The 19,065-nt window shown below is 41.0% G+C and overlaps 1 protein-coding gene across 2 annotated transcripts in view; it reads left to right on the plus strand.

Moving 5' to 3' along the window:
• The window catches only part of LOC311260554 (mannosyl-oligosaccharide 1,2-alpha-mannosidase IA), a 213,696-nt gene that overhangs the window by 142,327 nt on the left and 52,304 nt on the right, over nucleotides 1–19,065 (plus strand). For both annotated transcript variants that reach the window (XM_084358540.1, XM_084358541.1), the window contains exon 4: nucleotides 4,983–5,063. In XM_084358540.1, the coding sequence (XP_084214666.1) occupies nucleotides 4,983–5,063 (81 nt within the window). The remainder of the gene's footprint in view (nucleotides 1–4,982; nucleotides 5,064–19,065) is intronic.

The raw sequence follows: 19,065 nt of genomic DNA on the forward strand, positions 1-19,065 counted from the left end.
GGATAGTTTTAGGAATCCATCATCCTTCATGTATCATGTATTCGTAAAATGAATCAAGCCTGTGTCAGACGGTAAAAAACTGGGATAGCGCCGCGCATTGATGACGCAGAAATGGCCGAGCAATATAACATTTAATGAAACTGAATGATTTATGTTGTCATGTCTCATAATCGTCTTTGATCTGCCTCACGGTTATTTGTTTAGTCATCTTGAATATCACTTTGTGCTTTCAGACAAATGAAAATATGCGTTTTACCATAAATATTCAGGAACTTCATTAATCACTGAAACTTAATAATGCACTTTAGTTTGTTCAGCTTTATTAGAAAAATGACAAGAGTGTTATGATATTTAATTTACCCGCATGTGTCTGATGTGTTTCTTTAACTTAATAAAAAGCTTTGAAATGTGGGTTGAAACGTTGGTGAAAAGCTGCTAAGATGTATCAGTTCTTCACGAGCCTTTTTCAGTCAGATCTAATCTATTGTGCAGTTATTCCACTTCACCTTCTGCGGAGTTAAAATGAACGCAGGATTTTTATATATTCATATGAAAACAGCCTCTCGGAGGACTTTGACATAGTTTTTAATCTTCTGTCTTGATATCGTGCTTATGATGTGATGATTGAATCGATTTATGTCAGCGTCAGTTTGAGTTGGATTGTTTTGTGGGTGTTGTCAGAGCCCCGGGGCTCGCGCTTTCAGTTGATTTAATGGAGATGCAAATCTGAACCCTTGCCCCATTTGCACTGAAGTTATGTGTTAGTTGTTCCTGAAAAATACATCAGATTAAGATACAAAAAATCAACAACACCCTTTTTATTATAAATTCTGCCTGCGGGCTTGTGTTATATCCAAATGCACTTGGTTGCAACTTGAAATGCTGCATTTTTATGAGCTGAAGTTTTATGTACAGCTTGCTGAGTGATGTATTGGGCCTGTATCGGGAAGTAAAAGTCTGATTGGCAAAACCTGTGTCAGCATCACTTGTCCTCCCTCACTGAACCTCCTACCTGTCTTGCTGAGTGCGACTATCACAGGTGATAAATAGACGGTCCGTTCCTAATCACTGCCATCGCAGTGCCATTACTGAATGGGCCGCTCATTTCAGGCTTGGCAAGACAGCTCAGCTCGGCCGCCCTGCCAGAGGCATCGGTGCTTTGTCTCAAGAAATGTCACCCACCCAGGGATGAAGCCAGCACCTTGGCTGTACTACAGCCCGGCTGTTATTACCTCCTGTATAGAGTTACATAACAGATGACAATGCATGTTAAAGGAATAGTTCAACATTTTAGGAAACATGCTCATTTGCTTTCTTGCCAAGAGTTACAAAAGAAGACGTCTGTATGCTAATACTGAAACCAGCAGCTGGGTAGCTTAGCTTTGCTTAGCATAAAGAGGGTGAAGCAGCTAGCCAAAGATGACAGATCAACCAGCATCTTTAAAAACTCACTAATTAACACATTATATGTTGTTTGTCTAACCAAAAAAAGCGACAGTCTCTCTGCGGCCGCTCGCTACAGCTTCATATTTACTGAACAAACACAAGAAAGGTATTGATCTCCTCATCTAACCTGTAGCAAGATAATGAATAAGTGAATATAATTAATTCGTGCCAAGTTGGCGACATATGGAAAAATCTTCACAGAAATATTTAGCTGACACCATCTTATATGTTGATTGAAACAAATTTGTTGTTATTGATGCCAAGTATTGATTTAGGTTAAGTATAATAATGCAAAATGGGATTAAGTGTATAAAAGAGAGGATATATATGAGGAGATAAATGATACCACTGAGCAGATGCCAGTGACTCCTCATTTCTATGCTTTTCCGCAGAGTGGAGCTAATTGCCCTCTCTGGCACCCAATTACAGTTTCCTTATCATCCACACTTGAGATAGCAATTTCCTTCTCAATGGGTCTCCAAGTCAATGAGCTGCAGTCTGCTTCAACCTTCAGCTCGCGTAAGTCCGTAATTATGGTGACATATTGAGACATGCGGTTTTACCTCTTACTTCATATTTCTTTTAGGGTAGAAGTGGACTAAATACATTTAATGTTGGCAAACAGAGACACCTCTCCTCAGAAGGTTTCATAGTTGCAGCATCAAAATATTAGATATTTCTGCAAGAAATACAAAAGTTGGGCCTGCAATAACAAAAGAGATTTATGTCTGAATTGAGTGAAGGGCTCTCAGTAAATACAGCTTGAAATTACCTGTACTCTAGTACCGCACTTGATAAATTCAGTATAGTCTCCACAGCACTAATGCTAGCAGTGCAGCACCAGAGTCATGTCATTGGTCAAGTTTCCATCGTGATGTAGCACATCGTTAACCGACTTTCCAACAAGTCGAGAAAAACCTTCAATCCACTACAGCGAAAAATTGGGAGATAAGCAGCCGGTAGTGGTAATTCTCCAGTCAGGTGCCATCAGAGCATTGCAGAGGAAGAGGGTACAATGAGATGACATAATTTAAAGAGCAAATGGGCAGACAGATTGTAAAACATGACAGAATTACATGGAAAACATTTATGTTTGTTTCACATATTAATTCAAGAAAGGTCACAGTATCCTCACTGCTCCACACACAATCTGTCTTCTCTCCAGTGGACTAAAAGTTTGTTTCCGTCGGTGAAACTTCACACTTGTCTGCCCAGATTCTCTTTGACAGTTCAGGTCAATACAGGTTTAGCCTCTATCAGAGAGAATTTCAGATAGCCTTCAAGATATCTATCTAATTATTCTGTGTTAATGTAATCAGTCAACAAACAATCTTGGGGAAGCCCTGGTATAACACCTGGTTTAGCATGTACTCCATATACTAAGCGTCCTGCAGGTCATGCCCTCTCTCTCTTCCCACTTCCTGTCATTCTTCAGCTGTTCATATCAATAAAGACAAAAAAATCCCCCAAAATCTTGTGCTGATCTAATACAAGGGAGTACTCAATTGAGATTAAGTGACAAAAAGAGGTGCAAAAGATGACATTTTAAAGAAAAGTACAGCAAAGGGGTTTCAATAAATTCTTCTCGAGCCAGTAAACTCACTCTCCATTAATCAATATTGCCCTTTCGCTGTAAGACATAAAAGAGGAAACAAAACACTGGGGAACATGATTACATGGCTTTGACTTTCTGGCCTGACTTTTTTGGAGGCCAGCCCGGCTGGTTGATTTCTTTGGAGAGGGACTCTCCATTACAAGAGGACAGACAGCGGAAGGGCAGCATGAGAGACTGCCTCATAAACAGAAGTTCACCCGTCAACACGCGTCCATCAACAGCCAGAAAGACGTGAAGACGCTGAACTTAGAACAACACTGACTCATGAATACGCCACGATTTCCTAATGAGGAATAATAATAATCAATCAGCCAATCAGCAGAGGTTTTGTAGTTGTGTCACATAATCTCCTAGCAACTACATCAGCTGTTGTCATGGGGATTTAATGCAGACATACTCTTAAGTAAAAGTCTGATGAGGTTTGTTTCTTCCCAAATGTTGGTTGCTTTAAATAAGTGAAAAGTGAGATGAAGCTCAGTAAAGGTCCTTCATTGATGCTGTAAATACTCATTAGACCATTAAACATGCGCCCCCCCCCAAAAAGCACTTTATACTCCTGATTGTGTAATGTTTGCTGAACTCTACGTTGTCCCTCTGATCAAGGAAATAATCAAAAAATGTTTTAATATGATACCCTTTATGGACATCCGCCATAGGAACAAACTGAGAGTCAGAGACAGGCTTTGGAAGTCAGTAAGTACTGAGGGACAGAATAACGCATTGTTGGTTTAAGTCCTGCCATTAGATTGCCGACCTTGCTTTAAAAAATGATCCAAGCCTACAGTGTCAAGGACGGATATTTCATTACGCTGTCTGGGAGCACAATAAACAGAACAAATTCTCAAGAGTAGTTCCTGAAGGGGACACCAAAAGGTGCTGCCAAAAGCACTGTTGTATGACATGTATAGAGGAAATGCTTGTGATATTTGATACTGTGCTGCATTATTACCTCTTGCTAACACCAGTTTTAATCACACACGGTATGCTACAGTTGTACAAAAGCTTTGTTAAAAATGATCAGATGTGACTGGATTGTCTCCCAGTAGAAAAGCAACATAGTAGTTGCATTCAGACAAGATGGTCACATGTCCAGAAACACAAAGAGCGGCCCAAGGCCTGATTTAAAAGGTACAAGTCTGCTGTTGCTCTTTATGTGGCCCTTTTCCAATCAGCACCTTTGTACAGTAGGTGAAACTAAGGTTAGTTTTTCTTTTCCAGAGAGGCTACCGAGCTTCCACTGACTGAACTATAACTGCTCTTTAATCACACACAGTGCAAAGATGTTTCTTTTCTGTTCTCTCCACAGGTGAAATCAGAGGTGTGAGGTTTTAATTGACACGTGTGTTCTTGTTGAAATAAGTCAGAAACATTTGATGCTCATTTTTACATCTCAGAACTGTTTGTGCACAAGTTTGTTTTGTCCGTCCGCCACGTTAAACAGAATCATTGTCTGTATAACCGTAAAGTTGCTCTGCTGTTGCCTTTGTTGTTTTTTTTTTTTTATATAAATCTTGAGGCAAGCTGCCCCTAGCCACCAATAACACTACTTCTGCATTGACTGTAAATCATGCTGAGTGAATAAACACATTAGTCGCAGTGACAGGTTAGGTCACAGCTAATAGAAAATGGCTAACAAAAAGCCAATGTCAGTGTACTCATGGCGTCTCAAATGTGTTAAATGTGTTTTATATACAGTATTTATGAACACGTCTGCTATCTCTAAGAGCAATTAGTCTACCGGCTATCACGCTTATGATTTACATTTGCACTGAGAAACCCGCAGCTGAAGTAATGACGACAGTTTATGATGACTTCAGCGTATTATTATTTGACATAGCACCACCGTGCTGCTTTAAGTCTGACTGAGGCCTCGGTTGAATATGACATTTGACAATTTGATCTCTCTCTCTTGGTTCAACAGAACGGCGAGGCATCACTCTTTGAGGTGAACATCCGTTACGTTGGCGGGTTGCTGTCGGCGTACTACCTGACAGGAGAGGAGGTAAGATTAATAGATGTCTGTTATCCCTCTACTCTAGTGAGATCTGCTGCTTCCTTTATCCCCAGCCTGCCCCGCAGTTTGAATGATGTACAAGCTGCCTAAGACTGTCGCTGCATTTGTGTATGTCAGCGTGTGTGTCTTAGTGTGGGTGTGTGTGTGTGTGTGTGTGTGTGTGTGTGTGTGTGTGTGTGTGTCAGTCACCATAGTTCCCGTTTCACATCACAGGTTTTCCAACCATAACAGTATTACTTGCTTACACAGTATACATGAGGCTCTTTGTTTTGGATTTAGATTACTTTCACTGGAATGAATAAGAGGCATTTTGGTATTACAATTTATGTTCTCACGTATCCAGAAGTTGTGTTTTAACATTAGCTACCTTTCACTGTTGAACCGATACTCACCCAGAACTTGGTCCTGGCAGTTCAGTGTACCTTTACCACTTGTAAAAATGCTAAGTCAAGACAGTGGAAAAAGTCCAATTAGCTCCAACAACAACTTCCTCAACTAGCTAATTAATTCCTCTAAGGTGTCAGTGAAGATGTTGATGCCTCGCCTCGTATGTTTGATCAGGTGTTCCTCAGGTTTGGTGTGTTGCCCGTGGTCATCTTTGTATTTTGCAATATATTACACATACCCATTTTTGACCAAAGCGAAGGTGCTGGCTCTGGGCTGGTGCTAGTGCTGGTTTGGAGTTGGTTCCACCTATAAAGTTTTTTGTTTGAACAGTTTCTCATCATCTAGTTTCCAGCTTCATTGATTTCCCCAGCTATAAATGCATAGACTAAAAAAATAAAACAATTGAATCAAGTAGCTCAACCTTACCAAGCTACATTCTGTCACATGCTCTGTTTAATGTTGAAAAACTAAAGTTAAAGTTTAAACAGTAGATAAAACAGAGAATACAGTCTGCTGCTAAAATCAATTCATTATTTGATTCTGGTTTTATTTAAGATGAACGACTATGGTGAGACTGCAGCAGCAAGTAGTGATTAAACGCTTCACCACTCTCTGACAGGCTTCTCTGCCACAGCACCAGCAGCAGTGGTTAATTTGTATTCTAGCATTTTAAGCCAAAACATGACTAGTAACTGAAATAAAGTTTAAATAATTCTGGCGGTCTACATGAAACGATAGTGTAGTTTAGTTATCTAGGAGAGTCCTGTGCTTCTGTGTTAGGTAACAGAGAGGATATTGTTTCGAGAAATATGCTACTACTGGCATCTAAAAAGGAGGAGGGAGGAGGGTAAAGTGTGGTTTTAATGACCTTAATCCATTAACAAGGCCGTTAGTGGACCGCACTTGTTTATGAATTTGGGCTTTTTCAGCCTTATTGCACATGTAATTTGCTCCATCTCATAAAAGTTGAAAAACTAAACAGAAAATAATGAGCTCTAAGTACACATTGGTTTAAATATGCCCTCATTGCATTATTGTTAAGCATTAAAGCGGCAATATTTAAAGGCTAGGGATGAATAATCAGAACTGAAAGGTCATTTGCTTGAATCGGGAAGTCAGAGTGAATGAGAATTGCTTTTCTCTGCTTGAAGAACCACCACAGTCGTTTCCTTGAGGAAGCTGTGGTTACAATGGACAGATACCAGGTGTGAAGCTGTGAAACTTTATGAGTGTGAAGCTCAGCCTTGCCAGAAACGAAGCACGAGTGGTCTGTAAACCTTGGCTGGATAAATAAAGGTTTAAAAAATTGTCTTTGACAACCACACAGCACAAATGGCCCAGTTCATTATCAGTGCATTGTGAAGTCACTGGAGGTCAGCGTGTCACCGTAATGAGCATCTGCCTGTAGCAGCCTCCTGGAGCGTACACTCAATATACACTGCAGTTTGTTCTCTCTCTATCCAAGAGGCTAAAATCTGTGCAGAAGCAGCATTAATGGAGAAAGGATCCGGTGACATATGAACACTCAGGTCTGTGTAATGGACATTGATTTGCAGGCCGAGCGAGTTGAGGGGAAAGCAGCATAAAATCATCCACCGCTGCTGGATGAGTGAAATATGAATACATTGGCGGAGCCGAATATATTGTTGAATCCATTATTCCACATTTGCGTGCCATTAATGCCAGGCAGAAAATGTTCTATTTTATTCACTGGTCCATGGACGTTACTATATATGGCATCCATAATGACATTTTCTAATGGCAGTGTGTGTGTGTGTGTGCTGTGAGTGTGCAAAGAAAGAGTGTATCATCCACGGTGTTTGCTCTTATCTCGCTGTGCTTTTCTTATCACGCTATAAAAAGAAACACCATACAGCAGCCACCTTTGAGCACCTGTATATGTTGTAGTGTGCAGAAATAATACTTATTTATACCGTTATATGACTTATTGAGGGGGGTAAACATGAAGTCATATGAAATGATAGGTGTCATCCTGCATCTTCAGGGACAGGGGAATAAAAATGCAGATTCTAACAATAAGTCAATAACATCGTTGTGAATGGAGCTGAACTTTATACATCATAAACAAGGACAAACAAGTATTAAGAAGATGAAGAACAGACTTTTGTACTGTAATAAATAGGATTGTGTTGGTTCCCAGTTTTGCCAGTCTGGTTCCGACTTGCTGTACAACATTAAGCTGGTTTGATTTTAAAAAACTCACGTTGGTTTTGATTGACAGCCGCTAACGCTTTGGTAACAGAGGGCTGACCACACAGCTAATTACAAGCTTCCAACGCTTAGGGAGATAAAGCCTCATCAATCACCAGCAACATTCAGTGTACAGACAATCTGCTCCCACAAATGGACTTTTCTGTCTCTGTTATGAGAGTTTCTGTGTGATAAAGCTCAGGACAGACAGGCACAGCCACAACAAGCTTCTCCTCGATTTTCTGGATTACCAGGGCGACAGGTGAAGAGTCCCAACCAATCTAATATATGATTAGTTGCCTGAAAAAGAGCAACGGCGACACCACCAGCGCCTTACTGAGAAGTTGCAAGATTTTCATTTCATTAGATTTCATTGCAAACAACTGAAAAAAAGTGCCGGCAGTCAGAAAAAAAGGTTATGTGGACGCAGGTCCTAAAGAAGAATGTAGCCTTGTTTTGATCCACTCTCTGTTGCCATTTTTAAGTTACTGCATTATGTTGTTAATACAAACTTAACACATCAGTTTCAATGAAAAGCCTTCTAGCGTTTCAGTGGAAAGCTATCCCGTCGCTTCCTATCAAGAAAACTCAAAGACTTGTGAGGTTCCCATAGACAGGTACTTGAAATGTAGCTGCTGCCATGGCTGAAGTGATTTTATTCATTCATTTGATGTTAAATTTTAGAAGAAGGAAAGTTAAGTTGAATGGTTGTTGTGAGAAATAAAAACACAGTTGTCCTGATGGATTGTGATGCTGATACACTCTCATTCATGGGCTATCATTATGTCCAAGTCATGAGCAGCTGAGTCACTGCCTGGTCCGATATTGGCTTTATATCATCCCAGTTTGAAAATGTTTACATCGCCTCAAATCCAGTAATAAATCCAGGGATAGTTGTGTTGTTGCTCCATTTTATTCACTTTTTTATGGAGGAACAACTAAAAAATGAGCTCCACACACCTCAGATGACATGCACGCATAGTTACAAAATGATCTTGCATAAATTTGGGCTATCATCACTCATTACAGATTGGGAGATAGCGTTGTTAGCAGTTCATTATTACAAATGGGATTTTTAGTAGTGTATCATTTGAATTTATGCCAGACTTTCACAGTTTTCACACCAGCCGAAATGAAACATGCAAATGCACCAGCTTCTTCTTTTGTTTGCCCTGATTTCTTCTTTCTCAGTGCATCATCAAGCTTACTCTTGCCATTCATCTCTATTGCTCATTAAGTTTTGTTCAGACGACTGCGGTTCTTTTTTCGGTTTGGACTTTCTTACCATGTATAGTACAGCACAATCTTTCTCATGAGATGGAGCACACCATCCCAGTTTCTCGACAGACGTATCAATACCCTTTACCCCGTCGCAGTTATCCATCACAAGGCTCAGTTGTGTGCTTTACGTGAAGGGTCCCTGAGAAGCGAGATTTATGGCTACCTGATCCCCCTCCCCTCGATCCCCCCCCATTAGGGTGTTTTCCTGGGAGTCTGCTGCTCCATCCGAATGATAAAACCGACAGATTGAAGGTCTGTCGCTGCTGCAGGGACTTAAATCAACCGCGATACAGTGTGGGAGACTATTACCAGATTGTGGATCCAGTTTGACCAGAGGACATTGGGCAGCTGGTGCCGCTGTAAATGATTGCTTGGGAGCGGGTGATGATAATGGCTCCTTGCGGGATGCAGTTTGCTGGTGAAGTGCTTGGAGCAGAACAGGAGCAACACCTGACCATTAATAACCTCCTGTTGTTTTGACCGTGTGTGTGTGAGTGTGTGCACTGTTTTTATGTGTGTTTTCTTGGACCCCCAGAAGGATCATGGTTATTCTTCATGGAAGCAGTCCCCCAGGTGAAATGTCTTGTTCAAACGGGTCCGGTCACTGTCACCCCGGCTCGTTGTGCCGGTGTTTCATCATTCACCGTCACACACTCCCGGTCGGGCCAAATGGCGCCAACAGAAGTGGCAATTACAGTGGAGCAGGTGTTAGGTGTGTGTGTCCGAATATGCCGACACTTCTTGTGTGGCCATTTGTCTAATCTTTTGGGCTGCATTACTATTTCTCTTTGGGGTTTTTTTGTTGTTTTTTGGATCGCAATATGACACCATTTATATAGAATTTTTACTAACTAGTATCATAAACGTTTCCATCAGATAATCAGACGCTGGAAGCCGATGCTGCTCCAATAATGTTTCTCTTCATTGGTCTGTCCGTTCTCTGCTGGTGAGGACGTGTGAAATCAGAAACAGTAAAATTACATCCTGTTTTGTCTCAATCACTGTAGTTTCTGTGGTTGCCATGGTCACACAGCAAGCCGTAGCTGTAAGTGCAAAGCCATCATAAACTCTGAAAGCAAATAGCGTTCACAAGGACGTCAGCCGCCCTCCTCTTCCTCACTGCTGCTGAGGCGGCAGCAACACACATCCACAATTGTGTCAGATCTTTCTGTCTTCTGAAATGCTTTTGTTGGAGCATCATTTTTACTTGGGCTGGTTTGTCATTGTTGATTTGTTAATTTAGTTTTACTGCAGTCAGTTAACTTCATTATGCTAGCTGTCAGAGGCTAATGTGTTGCTAATTCAAAGTAACTGGTAAATTAAAGGTGGGCAGACTGTTATGTTTTATGTTCTCTTTACTTTTACGCTCATGGACTATACTTCCTGTGGGGAAGTTTTTTTTCATTGATTATACTTTGTTTCTTGTTGACATGAGGGATAATGTGACTAACCTAACAGTCTAATCCAATTGTGAATGGTAAATCAATTTCCTTGTTACTCTACTAATTGTATTACTACTGTAGCTGCTGAGTTTACTCATACCTAAACATCTGAATAGATCCATTGCCAGTGACTCCCAAAGCAACATGAGCGTTACAGCGTAGCGTTACAAGCGACAGGTGGACCGGACCTTTGTCGTAGGCTCGCAGTTTGGTTACGTTTAAGCATGAAAACTACTACTGAAACTTAAGTACGTTAGCAAGTCAAAATTAGTCACCGTTCACTTTCTCCTCGATCAAAGTTCTGTGCTTGTTTGACCCGACCACTCATCCCCGTCCTCCTCCCTATACAGACTTGTCTCTCTTTATCTGCTTCACCTGACTTTCTCCTTTGCTGCTGTAATAATTACCACGACCACTAGAGGTCCCCGCCTAACAACAAATGTAAAGACGGGTCAATATAAGCTGCTCTCCCATCCATCTACTGTATATGGTGTAAGTTAGCACGCTCCTTAACTTTTAGTTAAAATGGTTTATTAAAAAGACATTTCAATATACTCGAGTCTCATAACTGAGACTGGAGTCTAAGTCTAACATATTCTACTGGAGACAGAATACATTGAATAAAACCACAACACATATTTGCTTTTCAGAGTCCACCAAATTTGAATTCATCCAACCCCCATTACTGTCCAATATTGTTTTCAAAGTTTTCAGTAAAAACTTCAACTATGGCCTTTATTGGAAATGTTTTGAGCTTGCAGCTGTGCATCAACATGCATACTAGTCAGGGCAAAGAGGTGGAGGAGGCCTCAAATTGCTTGTTTTCTCTGACGAACAGTCGAAATACTGAATGCAAATGATAGAAAACACGAAAAGAAACAGATACAAAACAGAGTGAGAAGCTGTTATTTGCTTCATAAATTACCTCAACTGTTAGTGGATGAGTAAAATAGTCGTCAAATACTCGTCACTGGGTACGATCTGGACTTGGTCCCCTGGCGCTGTACGCTGGCTGCCTCAAGGATGGGTTAAATGCAGAGAAATTTCACCACGTTGTACTGAGTATGATAACATGTGATATGCAATTTTCTCCTCTCTTCCCTTCTCAAATGTTCATTGACTTATTACAAGAAAGCATTTGTGCAGTTTTTCTTGAACATTTCCTCATCTTAATTTTATCATAGCAACATTGTTTTTTAAAATATTTGATGCAGTTTGTGCACAGTTCTGTGTCTTTGTCTACACACACTGCATACAGTATTTGCGCATTAGCATGTGTGTTTTTTCAGGTTCTTGTGCATATTCAACGTGCCCTTACCTTCACCTCTATATAAGAACATGCGTGTTTGTATGTCAGCTCGACCTCAATTTCTCCGTGGAGTGTTTCATTTGTCAGTGTCCATTTATATGCATATAAATGTGTGTGGTGGTGAGACCTTGTTGTCTTATCCCCTTCCCTTAGCAAGAACAGAGAATGGTGGAGGAAGAGGGGAGGAGGGGGGGAATTCAATCAGGCTTGTGTGAAAATTGCCCGCGGGCTGAGCTAAAGCAGCAGGGAGAGGGGGAGGCAGCAGCCGGCAGAGGAGAAGAAAGACGTGTGTTCATATGCTCATCAGCAAGAGGAAAGAGGAGATGAAGGGTGAGAGAGGGAGGGCATCGGGAGAGGTGAGGAAGTCGGATGAAGTGTGTTCACACGCAGATCGGCGAAGGTGAAACTTGAACTAAAAGTGTTCAAATAAACTCATTTATCCCCGGTAGTACTGTGATATTCACTCATACAATATAAAAAATACACTCTGATTAGTTTTTTAATATCAAAGTAAAAGAAAAAAAGTTCCATTATTGTTTTTGTCATGGTCCTTAGTTTCAGTTTTTTTCATTTCCTGTTTTATGATGAAAGCCTCTCCTTGTGTTTCACATTTCCTGTCTTTGTCTTTTTCCCACGTTCTGTGCTCACCTGTGTTTCATTTATTAACTGAATACTTAAGTCTGTGTTTTTTGCTTCACTCTGTTGGTTCATTGGTTTCCTGTGTCTCTGCACATGTCCTCTCTGTGTTCCTGCTCCTGTTCCCCATGGCTTTCTGGTTTGTTCTTAGTTTTTGTATTTGTCTGTAGCTCTGTCTTGGATTCTCTTCAGCCTGGGTTTGTTTCCTGCCTTTTTGTCGCCTGCATGTAGACTTTTTGGATTTTAGCTTTCCTTTTAGTTTAGTTTATTAGGATCCCCATTACCAACAGCTTTACTGCAGCATTTCTCCCTGTGTTCCTTGAACCATTACCAGTTGGCAATGTTTAAAGTGATTAATCTCCTGTGTGGGTGAATTAATAAAAGGGTTCAATATTGTACTTTCAAATCGAGGCAGACAGTGCTAAAAATATCTAAATGGAAATCAGACAAATTGAATCACAAAGTTATTTCGCAAGGACGCAACTGTTATGTCAGGCCTTTTGTGCTTTCACAGGATGGATTTTGTGGGGAAATACAACAAAATTATCGCTCTGTTATACTAACTGGTCTGCACAAACATCCAAAACAGTTCTTTTGTCAAATCCCCCAGTTTCCTTCGATTTTATAGGAAAAACATGTCATCTACCAGCATTTAGCGTGGTGATGAAATAGTTATGTAGCCAACAGCTTTAATAATACAAGGTGGCTGTGGCTCAGCAAGCAGAGGTGTTGTAGAGAATCATCTTTTAATGGGAGGATCGATACTGTGATCCCTGGCTCCTCGTGTCCACATGTCAAAGTGTCCTTGGGCGAGACTCTAAATCTTAAATTCCTCCCGATGGTTTGGGCAGTGCCTCGCATGGTAAGTCGCTGCCATTGGTGTGTGAATAGGTGAATGAGAGGCGAGATTGTAAAGCACTTTGGAAGGATAAATGCAGTCGATTTAATAAGAGTGGAAGGTAAGACTTAAATGCAGGAAAAATCCATAACTTCATAGCAAAACTTTGTGAAAAGATGGTGATCGGTCCCTTCATAGTGGCGGGGTCGTTTGGCCAGCGGCCAGGTAGGATTGTGAATATGTTTCCCTCAAAATCTCACTGAGGTTTCAGCTGCAGTTGTGCCGTTGTTAAGAGCTGTAGGATCCTGCAGCAGGTGACGATAGACAGCTGTCAGTCCCCACAGAGGTGGGTGCACATGTTTTATTTATAGATATAAGCAGCCTGAGACTGAATCCAACTCAAGAGGTAGACAGAATATGTATTCTGTTGTTGGTTTATTAAGGAAAACAGTCATATGGTGCATAAACAAATACTGTTAACATATTAACACAATAATACATATTCCAGATTGTCATCTGAGCTGGAGGTATTCTCATTTATTAAATTTCACTTTGTGGTCAAAAGAACAATTCAGCCACGGCAAATCAAACAGAATTGAAGGAATATGTCTTTAAAAAGGAAAAGGAAGGACCCCCACACTCCCCGTTTAATTGGTCCTCTCTCATGTGTGACGGACCATTTCTGCCCATGAAAGATGCACAGAGGCAGAGAAGAAGAAAGACAGACAGATGGGGAGGAGAGTCAGGAGAAGAGAGTTGAGAGGCAAACAGGCAGAAAGGGAAAGCACGCAAGACAAAGTAAGGAGAAGAAAGAAAAATGAAAAGCCAGAGAGGGAGACTGGGGGAAAAAAAATGATAATGATAGCATGAAGGAAAAGACAGAAAGGAGCCAGAGAAAAGAGACTGCGGTGAGAGAGAGGGGTATATTTTCCTGCTTATGGCAGGTGTAGGATTGGGAGTCATTGTTACAATCATTGGTAGCATCCACGCAAATCTATCAAGCTAACAAATCAAGGTCAAAACACTCTAAAAATACACTTTCTGCTTGACTACTCATATCAAGGCTTAGTTTTTCTTAAAATTGAAATGCTGCTGCTGTTCTCCTTGAAGGGAAATAAACACTTTTCATATCTTGTTACCTGCTTATTTCCATTCTGGGTCAATCACACACATCCGTGCCTGCAACCACCGCTTCAATCCACCTATTTTGCGCGAGTCTAAGGTGAAGGACGAACTGTTGGAGAGTATTTGCTGGAAAGGTAAAAGCAATGAATCTAACCTTTTTCTAGTTTAGAGCACAATAGCTGAACACTAAAGTACTGTGACATTCCAGTTTGTTTTCTTCTCTCTACCGAAGTTCATGAACCTGAATCTTTGTTTATGGCCTGTGGGTCTCTTTTTAAAACCTGGTGGCATCATATAAATACCATAGATTTAGATGTTTGTTTGTGAGGGAGCGTGGTGGGTGAGGGGCTCAGTGTTTGCACCAGTCCATGTTGTTTTCCTTCTAATTTGGGTGACCCACTTCCGTCTCCAAATATGTTTTTATTTTGGGCCATAACACGGGAGAGCACTCACAGACTCGCAGCCAATATCACACATATCACATTGAGAAGAATGCAGGAAATTGTAAATTCCTCTCAGAAGTGACAGCTTCTTTATTTATCTCCATTTGGGTGATTTTCTCCCTGTCACAGCATCATTAAGTCACATCATTAAGTGCCGAGGGGGGAAACTCAGTTGTCATGTTAGTTTGCAGTGTGTGCCGCCTGCATTAACGGAGGCGCAGAGTTTGTTCTTAGGCTGAACGTTTTGACCTTTACTCGCCTGCTTGAGAAGATCATGGAAAGCAAATTAATATTCATGACACAGCTAATAACCAGCATGTCTTAAGACTCAATCACAACCTGATACGCTGGATGAATATGAAAATCATCTGCCCCTGCACGTCTGTTTTTCTCTCCGGGTCTCTCATTCCTCCAGCGCCTCCAGAAACATTTCCAACTCCCCTGGTATCTTCTGTAGCTGAATTCAAATTGGATTATATTATATAAGTTGTTTTTTTTTAATATCTCTGTTCATATTATGCTAAATGCAACACGAACGTTGTATGAAATTGATATATTGAAATTTAAATATATTAAGTTCCAGTACAGTGTATGTGTTGGAGCTTGTGTACAAGCGAAGTTGCATTTCTGTCGGGCACACCCAGGCTTTTTTTCCGTGCCCGTGCCTGTTTTAAAATGCTGTGACTGGCTTAAATCTGTTAACTTCACCACACTGAAGTGGGAGGAGTGGCACAGAGAAGCTGCAGTGCTGATTTGGAGTCGAGGATTACGAGGATTTGTGCTGCCCACCTGCTACGGCACAGTCATGTAGTATCCAATTTTCGTAGGGTAAAACAGTGTGTTCATAAGAGATATGTGGGCCAAGTTGACTTGGAGTCAAAGAAGGACCTCATTTTACATGCATGTGGTGTCTATCACGGGCATTAAAATCATCGACTGTGCAGACTGATATAAGATATGGACGTTTTCCAGTCTGAAAAGTGCAGCCAATTTGGAAGTGATTTAAACCTGCATTCTTTATAATGGCCAGCAGGGGGTGACTTCACTGGTTTCAAAAAATAGTTCCTGTTTTGAGCAACATTTCTAGTGTTTTTCAACCTTTCATTCACCTCTGCTTACTACCTTGCCATCACAATGAGCTTCTTAGCTTATATCTGATCACGGATGACATGCAGGAGGCTGAATCAAAGTATCACTGTAAAGACAAAACCATGTATTCAAATTTTTAAATTCTGTATGATTGTGAAAGTATGACACAATGTGTTTTCAACATAACATTTCATTTTCAAAAAACCTTTCTGGGATATCTCCACATACCACCTTAGGGAGCTTGAGAATAGTAGACGATAAACCAGGGTATGCTTGTGTTCATGGCTAACTTGTGATCAACAAGTCACTACCACAGTGTCCTCAGGTTCTCAGTGAGGTCCAATCAGGATATCCTCCCAAGCTCCACCCTCCCATCCAAATATGGTCAACAACTGACTCCAAAAATCAATGGCCACACTCATTATGCCAAACGGTAGTCAACAAAGAAATGTGTGACGTCACAGGGGGTTCACACATGATTATAATGAGCAAACATACAGTTTAAGGAGCTGAGCCTCTGCTTTGGATGATGGAAACCTTATTGTCTTGCAGCCAACTGACCCTGTGATTGTTTGTGTGAGTCTTTGCTTTAAGACACTGGACTGTTTCTTCACTAAGCATTGAACATTTCACTTTGTAGCAGAAAAACATCAAACATGTCCAATAAGCTGATTTAATTTATGAATATATTGTATATTACACTCAATGCTGATTCTGCACCTCCCACTCAGGAACATAAGAGGTACACAGAGCGCTCTGCAACAAAAAACTGGTGTTTTGCTTCGTCATGACTGAAGCCAGGCCCTGCCACACCTTCTGGTAATGTTTCCTCCTAATTTGACCTAATTTCCCACCGCGCTGCAGTTGCACCAGTTGCCGATGGTCACAGTATTACCCAAATGTCAGCTGCCGGGCCATATGCACCTGCACCATGCAGCCCTGACTGTGTGCTTTGTGCAAATGTGACCTGAATAAATTCTTGTCCACAAGCAACTGTGTGCACTTATGTCTTTTTCATCTGTTTTTACTTGTTTGGTGGGACTGTGGTTTAGGATTTCTGCCTGTTCTTCCTGCAGAGTTGTAACTTGCATTGCTTGATTATCAATAAATCAGTATTTTTTTCTGAATTTGTTGCAGAGAAATTAAGATTGTACTACAATTAGAGGGTCTGTCAATCAAAACAACAAAAAAAATAAATGAAATGAAGTGTTCGCGGATGAGGTAATGTTTAAAAAGTTTTAGTGGTGTTACGCTCTGCCACGGTCGCCGAACTTCCTTCCTCACTCTCTGACTCTCCTGTAAGTTATAGTGACAGGATACTGAATGAAACAGTTATCTTGAGTAAAATGATGGATTTCTGTGGGTTTGAATTGTTGGAAAACACTTGGGATAATTTAAGCATGCAATTCAACAAAACATACAACAAAGGTTCAGTTATTTTTAAACATTTAAACACGGAAATGATTCATATCATATCTTTAAGCAGCCAATGACGGCACTTTGTGTCTGTCTGCTACTATTAATTTCCCTCCCATCACCCACTGCAGCAGCCGGCAACAGAAAAATTATATCATCCTCCCTGGTGTGACCGAGCATCCCAGCGGAAAGGGTTAGGTTGTAGTGGAGATAAATTTATGCCAGGTGATTCTTTTTTTTGTCCACAGTACAGTCAGTTACTGTATACATGGAGCCAAATGGAATAAATCTGAGCCTCAGTGGTTCAGCGGGTGCTGATATTCATCAGGGTGTGCGAGGAGAGGATCGCTTTTCAGCCATCCTTTGCAGAGAGACAGGGATATACTCTCCTGCCAGTTGAAGGGTACAGTGCCTTTTCTGACACCCCATCCCCCATCACACTGGCTGCCTCTTACATAAGCCGCGCTGAGAGGCAAAGAAAAATGGGAATGTGAAGTCCAGGTGAAGTGGGAGGATATATGGTTAGATGGTGCAGACGGGGAAAATTGAAGATGGAGATGATATATTGTGTTGACGAAGCAGGATGTGTCTGTATGGGGGTTACGTAGAAGAGTGGCGCCTCCTGAATGAGAATTTAATATAAATTGTGCCACCATGATGTCACCTGAAATATGTAATAGTTTTACTTCAAATATTCATTTATGGTGATACTGACTAATTGTTCCGAGTGAGTGTTATCGCCATCTATGTACTGTCTGTCTGACTTGGTTCAGACTGCAATATCTCAACAACTATTTAATTGATTGCCATAAAATTTGGTACAGACATTCAAGAGCCCCACAGGATTAATTTAAATGACACTGGTGATCTCCTGACTTTTTCTTTAGTGGCCCCATCAGGTCAGGTCAGAGAGGATGCTGGAGGAGTTAAAGGCGACAAGGCTGCTGAACAGTCGACCGCAGTTCAAGTCTGCGTTTCAGCATTTGTGTTTTGGCGAGTGTTAAACTAGAGTTTCAACATTTGTAAGCATGATATCACTGGATATTTTTGTTGTTTCCTAACTGTTAACTGTGAAACGTATTTAAGCTCCTTTCTTAGAGATGTTGAACATGGAAAACATTACACGGGCTAAGCATCAGCATACTAGCCTTGTGGTATGCTCACATTAGCATTTAGCTTTAGTATCGTCAGCCTCATAAAGTCGCTCACATGGCTGTACTGTACACTCTTAATCTTGTTTTATCCCGGGTGAACAATACAGTATAGGTCTACAGTAGCTGTGTTGATTATTTATGGTGTCATACATTTTTTAAATATAACTCATTACCTCAGAGGCTTTGTGAACTTATACAAACAGGCACTTTCTGTTAATTGCATCTGCAGTTCGTGTCATATTAACTCATGTTTCTCCAAATGCCACCAGGATTGCTAATTAAGGCAAGTGTTAGCTTATTAAGGAATTTTCTGCTTTGCAAAATAAAAACTGGGAAAATTACAGTATGGACTGCAAGTCCATACTGTAATTCTGGCATCACAATAGCTTTAACGCTGGAGTTGAGGAAAATAAATGAGTACAGTGAGTGTAAATGAGCCTGAACTCACACACCAGTCTGTTTGGATCATGTTCATTTACGTGTGTGTTCTGCTGCCGGTGTGCGAGCATTGGCTGCCTGTGCATTTTATCTATTTGTCTCCTTTTTTGCTGAAGTGGTCTTGGAAGAAATTTCATTTCCTCAGATCAAACCAGATCATCATAATCGCACAGTAACCTGCCGCGCTCTGTAGTCCCCGCCGCAGGCTTAGCCGTGAAAGG

The sequence above is a fragment of the Pagrus pagrus genome (genome assembly GCF_965226575.1).
Source record: "Pagrus pagrus genome assembly, chromosome: 7".
Classification (NCBI taxonomy): Eukaryota; Metazoa; Chordata; class Actinopteri; order Spariformes; family Sparidae; genus Pagrus; species Pagrus pagrus.